Source organism: Oreochromis niloticus, linkage group LG16, assembly GCF_001858045.2.
Source record: "Oreochromis niloticus isolate F11D_XX linkage group LG16, O_niloticus_UMD_NMBU, whole genome shotgun sequence".
Taxonomy (NCBI): Eukaryota; Metazoa; Chordata; class Actinopteri; order Cichliformes; family Cichlidae; genus Oreochromis; species Oreochromis niloticus.
Window position 1 is genome coordinate 18526427 of NC_031987.2, and position 7882 is coordinate 18534308.

The following is a 7882-nucleotide window of genomic DNA, read 5'->3' on the forward strand; positions in this document are numbered from 1 at the left end:
TCGACCCTGTAAGCAAAGATGATGACATTATCTGCCGTTATCTGTGATGTTAAAATAAAAATACAGATTTTTAGGCATCAATATTTCAGCAGCTCTGTGAATTGCCTCCAAGACATATGCTGCATTATTAAGAGTGAGCTGCTTGCAGTTTGAAGTATGTCATGGGTGATTCTCATTGACAGGAGGGATTCTTTCAGCAGATAAAGAGATGAGAGAAACCACAGATATGTCTCTGGTCTTTCTGGGTGTGCGGGAAAAACGAGGTTCTGCATCCAAATCCGACTCGAACAAATGCAATGCTACGTATCGATTCCTGGAAACACATCCTGCTCGTAAACTTGCATTTCTCCTTGTTCAAACAAATCAGACACTGGCACCACTGCGAGACAGAAATCAATTGAAAAAAAATAGCCCCCTTTTTTCAGCGTAATGATTGAAACTGACAGGGCAATAAAAGTCTTTGAAAAGCAGTCAAAGGTTAAAGCAGTGTTGTCAATATGCACAGAGACAGACGGCTCCTCTTATTCACAGCAATCACTCTGTGTCCAATTATCTGCTGAATTTGTAGCGTTGCTGTTCCCACTAGTAAGCCTGAATGCACCATAGATTACAGCACAGAGTTTTTAATCTGGAGGCTTGTAAAATATTTGTTCGTGTTTGCAAATGAATAAATACACCCCTGACTATTTAATCAAAAAGGTTTTTGTCCAAACTCGCCATCTAGTGTACGAATGGGAGAGGGGGGAAAAAATCAGTGGAAGCCAGTCACGCAGCTTGGATCATGTACTCTATATTTTCTCTGTGGAGGAGCCATTAATCTCCTTCCACTTGAGTTAAAAGAGCTGTGGAAAATATACCCAGTGACAAGCAGAAGTCTAACACTGAAAACCTGAGTGAGGATTAATAAAACAGACTTAATATCAATAGTAGAAGAGATCGAGCAGGCTGCTGCAGTGAAATGTAAGATTTAATTGTCAACTTACAACACAAGGTTTTATGACAAATTCAAATCTTGTAAATGTATCGCACTAACAAAGAATAATAACCAAATTGCCCAAGGAAACAAACTGCTCTGAAATCTGGTAGTACAGCATTGGATCCCTCCTCGTTTTGCCAGATGGCAGCAGGGTAAACAGGCTGTGGCTGTGGTGGGTATTTTTTTTTAGTATCCTTTGGGCTGTGTGCAGATACCTCACTGTTAACAGTGATGCTCAATAGATGGATGCTGGTGAAAATCAAAGCATTTTGTGATGCTTCTAGTTAAGATGCTCTCCACTGCTCCTGAGTAAAAGTTAACAAGAACCTGACATGAAAATTCAGTTTTCTTAAGAAGTACAGTCACTCCTGAGCGTCCTTAACCAGGCAGGTGTGTGCCGGCAGTGACAGGTTCTCTGCGATACTCATTCCCAAGAACTGAAATATGTTCACCTGCTGTTCATCAACTCCACTAATATAAAATGGGGTTTGAATTCAAGATTATTGCTGCAAGATTAATGTTTAAGGCGCACCTTACAGTTCTGTCTCATTGAGGCAGCTCCAATTTTATATCTAAAATATTTACAGTGTGTTAAATTATTAACATTTGTTTCTCTTTCATACTGCTGCAGGCATTACTTTGAAACATGCATCTTTACACTGAATTATTGTATTTAGACTGGATTTGCAGTAGCCTGTAACATGGACATCCTTCTATTTGCCCAAATAGAGAGAAGTGCCTGCTGGATAAAATTCAGTGTACTTCACATTTTTGACTTGCTTAAAGAGTTTCAACCATTTATACAGGATCACAACCTACAACACTTTTCTAGCACCGAGTTGGATGCCGATGAGATCTGGTAGCCGTGGAGACCATTTGAGTACAGTGAGCTCAGTCTGCTCAAGAAAGCTGTTTGAGATGATTTGAGCTTTGTGATGTGTTATCTTGCTGGAAGCAGCTGTCAGAAGATGTGTACACTGTGGTCATAAAGGCATGCATATAGTCAGCAACAAAACTCAGGTAAGCTGTGGTATTTAAACAATGCTCAACTGAATTAAGGGGTCCAAATGAGCCAGAAAAATACCCCCGCCCGCCATTTCAGCACTACCACATACCTGTATTCTTGATGCAACGAAGGATGGATTCTCCAAAAGTTGATTCTGTTCATCTGCACGTAGCGTTGGGGAAACCTGGGGAAACCTGCAGTCAGCTGAGACTGAAGAAGTCACTCGGATGAGTGACGAAGCGTTTCTCCCACTGAAAACGCTACGTCCAGATGAACAGAATCAACTTTTGGAGGTTTACTTACCTGGATGATTAAGCATGCATCAAGACGAAGGATGGATTCATGCTTTCATGTCATTTATGCTAAATTCTGTCCCTGCCATTCAAATGTTGCTGCAGAAATCAAAACTCATCAGACCAGGTTTGAATTCTACCATCAGTTTCCTGTTCTTATCTGACAGGTGCACCACCCAGTACGCCTTTCTATTGTTATAGTTTGTCTACTTCGAGGGTGGACGTGTTGTGCATTGAAAAAAAATGTTCCGGCATACTTTGATTGTAGCAAGTTGTTAAATTAATGCAGACTTCTAATCTGAATGAGTCTAGCCATCTGACTCCTCGAACCTCTGACACAAACACGGCACTTTCACCCAGATAACTGCTGCTCGCTGAATATTTTTGGACCCTGAAAACCCTAGAGTTGGCTGTGTGGGAAAATTCCAGTAGATCAGCAGTTTGTGGAGGGGGGAAAAAAAAAAAAAAATCAGACCAGCCAGTCTAGCACCAGCCACCACACTGTGTTCAAAGTCACTTAAATCACTCTTCTTCACTCATTCTAGTTCTTTATGCCTAAATGCGTGAGTTAATACAATGTAATTGGCTAACTAGGCATTTGTGTTGTTACGCAGTGTACCCAATGAAGAATGCACCTAATGTATAATACACATTTATGGTCAAACTGCAAAGAACACACACTACCTTTCACTTAAAACTTTTTAATCTGCAAAATCAAATTTCATGGTTTGATTTAGTGGTGTACAATACTTCTCAGTATAACAGTAAACAGCTTGTGATTTTAACAACAATGAACGAGTCAAAATTTTATTTTTTGATGTATGAACCATGATATCTGGGCCATTTTATTTCTGTGATTCATAGGGAGAACACAGTGGAAATCAAAACAATACTCAGGAATGTTTACAGAGTTTCTCAGAGTAGCATTAGCTCCAGTCCTGAAATAGATGTTCCTATGCTGAGGTGAGACTCGTTTTGAGTTAACCATTCAGGAGACTGTGGCAAAAAGGATGAAGTTCAAGTTTTAGGAGGCACGACGCAAGTTCACTCCATCAAAGTGATTTGGATTTGGCTGTCAACACACACCCTCCACTGAAGCCCCCTGTTCAGACTTGGACCCTCAACCTCTAACCCAGAAATGTCCATATTGATTCCTTTCTGCTGGCTGCTGTGGTGGTGTTGCTGGGACAGGTGAGTAAACTAACCCTGTGAAAACCATAAATAGAACATCTCAGCGGTCCAGCGAGCGTTTCTGGATTGCTTCGGCCACCACGGTGCGCAGGAGGGCGATGACAGAACGAGGGTCATCACTGCCAATCACAGCACTGCCTGACACAATCATGTTAGCCCCTGCCTAGAGCAAATGGGAGCAAACAAAATGTAAGAAAACCTTAAAGCATATATATTTTTATTTTAGATGGTTATTTGATTAGCCTGTCATGTTTGCGTCATTTACCTCTGCACACTTGTGAATAGAGTCAGGACCGACCCCTCCGTCTACTTCAATATCTAATGATGGGAACTGACTCCGCAACCAGCTTACCTGGTCACACATACACAGAAAAGAACTCAAAATGTGCCAAATACAATTTTCACAGATTAGTAGGAGAGCAAAGGCACACCGTAATACCAGTTTAATAACATACACCCCTCCTCAACCAGACCACAGGCCAAACAAAACCACTATATTGTGGTAAATATCTGCTTCAATAATGACTGAATAATGTTTTCAGAACTGTCAACAACCAACAGTCTGCACAAATCATACAGCATGTGCCTTGGATCAGGTTTTTGCTTTTTACACCCAATTTTCACCCACACAAGAGGTCCTCCTCAAAATGGAACTAACAGATTCATCTGAAAAGCATCTGTATGTGATCATTACAAAGCCCCAGCAGCACTTATACACCACATACTTCACATATACCTGAGCCCACTGCACTGCTTTTTTTTTTTAAGTCTGCAATGCAATATTTTGTATCAGCCTGCTGTGGGCTATGCTTGTGGAAAACCAGCATTGCCCACAGCAGGCTGGCGACAAGGAATAGTCATGGTAAAATACACTATCAGTTCTAAGCGTTCTAAGGATCTGATCCTTGCTTACAATTATTTTAATACAAGCTCAGGTGAGCAATAATACACTGCATAATATACTGTGTCATTATTCATTTAATAAAAACAAAGCCAAAATACAGAAGCAGCGTGTGACAATGATTCAGTAGTTTTTAGAAGCACCTCTAGCAGCAATAACTTGAAGTTGGCTGTATGACTTTATCAGTCTCGTACAGTGTTGAAGGAATTTTGGCCCATTTTGCTTTACAATGTTGCTTCAATTTCTTGAGGTTTGTGGGTAATTTATGTGCAGCTCTTTTAAAAAGCCCACCACAGCATTTCAATCAGTATGAAGTCTGGACTTTGACTAGGCTATTGCAACACCTTGATTATGTTCTTTTTTCAGCCATTCTGTTGCAGATTTGCTATTGTGTTTCGGATTATTGTCCTGTTACATGACCCAGTTTGGGCCAAGCTGTAACTGTCAGATAGATGCCGTCACATTTGACTAGAATACTTTGATATACACAGGAGTTCATAGTCGACTCAGTGACTGCAACATTTCCACATCCTGTGGCTGCAAAACAAGCCCAAATCGTCACCCCTCTGTCACTGTGCTGATATGATGTGTTTGGTTTTCACCAAATGTGGCTCTGTGCACTTTGGCCAGACATCTCCACATTCGTCTCATCTGTCAAAAGGACACTGGTCCAGAAGTCTTGTGGTTTGCTCAGATGCAACTTTGCAAAGATGACCTGTGCTGTCATGCTCTCTCTAGAGAGAAGAGGCTTTCTCCTGGCAACCCGTTCAAACAACCCATTCTTGTTCAATCTTCTAATTTTACTGTCATGAACTTTCTCACAGAGGCCTGTAGAGTCTAAGATGTAGCTTTTTGGGGTTTTTGCAATTTTTTTAAGGATTGCACTCTATGACCTTGGGATAAATCTGCTGGGACATCAACTAATGGAAAATTGACAAGTGCCTTCAATGTTTGCCTTTTATGAGTAAACTTTCTCCCTGTACAGACTTCAAATTGTTTGGAAATGACCTTATAACCCTTCCCAGATTGATGGATGGCAATAATCGTTTCTGTAAGATCATGCTGTTATCCTTCCTCCTAGAGATTGAATTAACACACACCTGAATCCTCCAGACCAACAAATTAACAAAATGTCCACTTTTACAAAGGTGCTCACACTTACTGATGGTCGGTTAATAAAGTATGTTTAATTAGCAGCACCTGGCTGCTACGTACCCTCTTAATTCATGTGGAAGCAGTATGAGTGCATGCTTTCTTTTTACCATGATTATACATTCTCCTGTGCAGTCTTTAATGCTATGACCATTTACTATGTATTTTTATTTGGATAATTTTAGGGGTAGTGTACAGAGAAACGCACACTGATTTTTTAATGCATATTCCTTTAATTTTCTTTCTTAAACTTCTCAAATAAGACAAACAATGACCTCACACCTCATATCCTAATGAAGAGTATAGAAACTGCACTGTGCTAAATTGTAAATTCAGTAAGTATGACAAACCCAATTTGTTCTGTTTTGGTTATGTATAATGTTGTTTTTTTTTTGTTTGTTTGTTTTTTTTTAGAAAGGTCATTCCTCCATCTTTGCTTTACCTTACCTTGGGCATCATGTCTTCCATAAACTTTTGTCCCCCAAAACCAGGTTCAACAGTCATTACCAGAGCCATGTCGATCTCGTTAGCCCAGGGAGCCAGCTCTTCAACAGTAGTACCAGGCTTAATAGCCAAACCCACCTGTAATACAAGTGAGCGAGGGTCACTTTAACAATCGCATGTTTATAACAAATGCCGGGGTTTTATAATTCCCTATCACTAGAATTATACAATTACACTATAATTATGCAGATGTCTTTTTTGTCAAGGCAGTAAATAAGTAAAGCAAGTCTGTCTCTTCTTTTGGGGTCTTTTCCTCACCTTCATGCCACTCTCTCTAATCTCTTTAATGAGGTTTCCAGGGTTGGTGGTGGCCTCTAAGTGGAAGGTGTACTGATTGGCTCCTGCTGCGGCCATAGGCTTGACCCATTGCTCAGGCCGAGACACCATCATGTGCATATCTGCAACATTCACACTGTCCCAATACTGTGCGGCACAACAATACAATAACAGTGATTGTTTTATCATTAAGTCTCACCAAAGAACGGGTCTTGGCCTACTGACTTCCTCAAACACTCCACCATGGGATGGCCAAACGTGATGTTGGGTACAAAGTGCCTTAAAGAGGAAACAAAGAGAAACTTTTAGATTGCAACTGTTGTGCTCTTTATCTTGCATAAAAAGCTTACACTGACGTCTTGCGTAAGTGTGGAGAAAGCTAACAATGTCAAAACTTCCACGGAGAAGTACAAGGCAATAACACTTTAAACACAGTAGTGTAGTAGTTTAGCACCCAGGAGGTTTGAACCTTCCATTTAAACCAGTTACACAACTATCGCCTCCCCAGCTTAACTTTTGACAAGCTAGGTTAGCTTGTTGATGTTAGCCAACTTTGGCTCTCAAGTACTGAGCTTGTAATTGGCTTGCTAGCAGCTAGCACGACAGGTAAAATACATGCTAACAAACTGACCCATCCATGACGTCCAGATGCAGGTAATCCGCCCCACACTCCATCATCCTCACACACTCGCTGCCCAAACAGGACAGGTCGCTGCTCAGGATGGACGGACCGATCTTCGCACTGTAAGCCATGCTGTTAATGCTGTAGTGCTCTGCATGCAGCCTGGCACCTAACAAGACAAGCTCGCCGTAGCGTAAAACTCAACTTCCGCTGATGACTTTCAAAATAAAATCCAAGAACAGGAGCGAAACGTCGTGTCGTGGAAAAAATATTTCGCTAGGCATTTCAAGTGCAGCTTGGAATACCTAGCGAAGTATGCAAGTCTGTGTTTTATGCTAAGAAGAAGCTAGATAAACGTGTGACTGTCTTTAAGACGTTTGTCTTTTCATTTGTGATATTCGACCTGTCGATTTATATCTTCGATGTCTATAGGTTGATGTATGTATTAGCACATTTTATGGTTAAACAAACTTAAGGCAACTATTCACATTTTTATAAAGTACTAAAATCATGAATGAATAAAGACGTATTTTTGTAACATCTTAATTTTTTTTAATTTCCTGTTTTGCTCTAAGTGTCAATGGGTAGTTTGATAACTTTCTCTCACATGTTTTGTTATCACACTTCCGCCTTCAGGTTAAGACAATGTGTGCTTTTTGACACTAGATGGCGCAGAGCTCATGGCAACGAGCTCCTACGTATATTAGCGGCCTTTATCTGAACAGCAGAGGGCTGATTGGGGGAAGAAGATCACAAAAGCAAAGCCTCTTTAAAAAAATGGTTGAAAAAAACTATAATAGTTATTTCCCCTACAATGTAATAACTAGGTGCAACAATTTCTAGCAAATCTGGAGGGGTTTTTTTTGGTATATTTTTAGAACAAGGCAAATGCATTTCCTGAGACATCACAACAGATAATTATGCAAACACAAATTAGTACATCGGCTGCACTTAGATAGCT

At 40.5% G+C, this 7882-nt stretch overlaps 1 protein-coding gene across 1 annotated transcript; it reads right to left on the bottom strand.

Annotated features, from left to right (window-relative positions):
• Positions 1-2960: 2960 nt before the first annotated feature.
• Positions 2961-7108, bottom strand: rpe (ribulose-5-phosphate-3-epimerase). The gene is made up of 6 exons (XM_003455458.4): positions 6931-7108; positions 6499-6578; positions 6282-6421; positions 5967-6101; positions 3732-3818; positions 2961-3629 (listed from the first exon to the last, which is right to left on the bottom strand). Exons 1-6 carry the CDS (start codon positions 7050-7052, stop codon positions 3507-3509), a joined length of 687 nt encoding a protein of 228 aa, XP_003455506.1. The 5' UTR covers positions 7053-7108; the 3' UTR covers positions 2961-3506.
• Between the last annotated feature and the right edge of the window lie 774 nt (positions 7109-7882).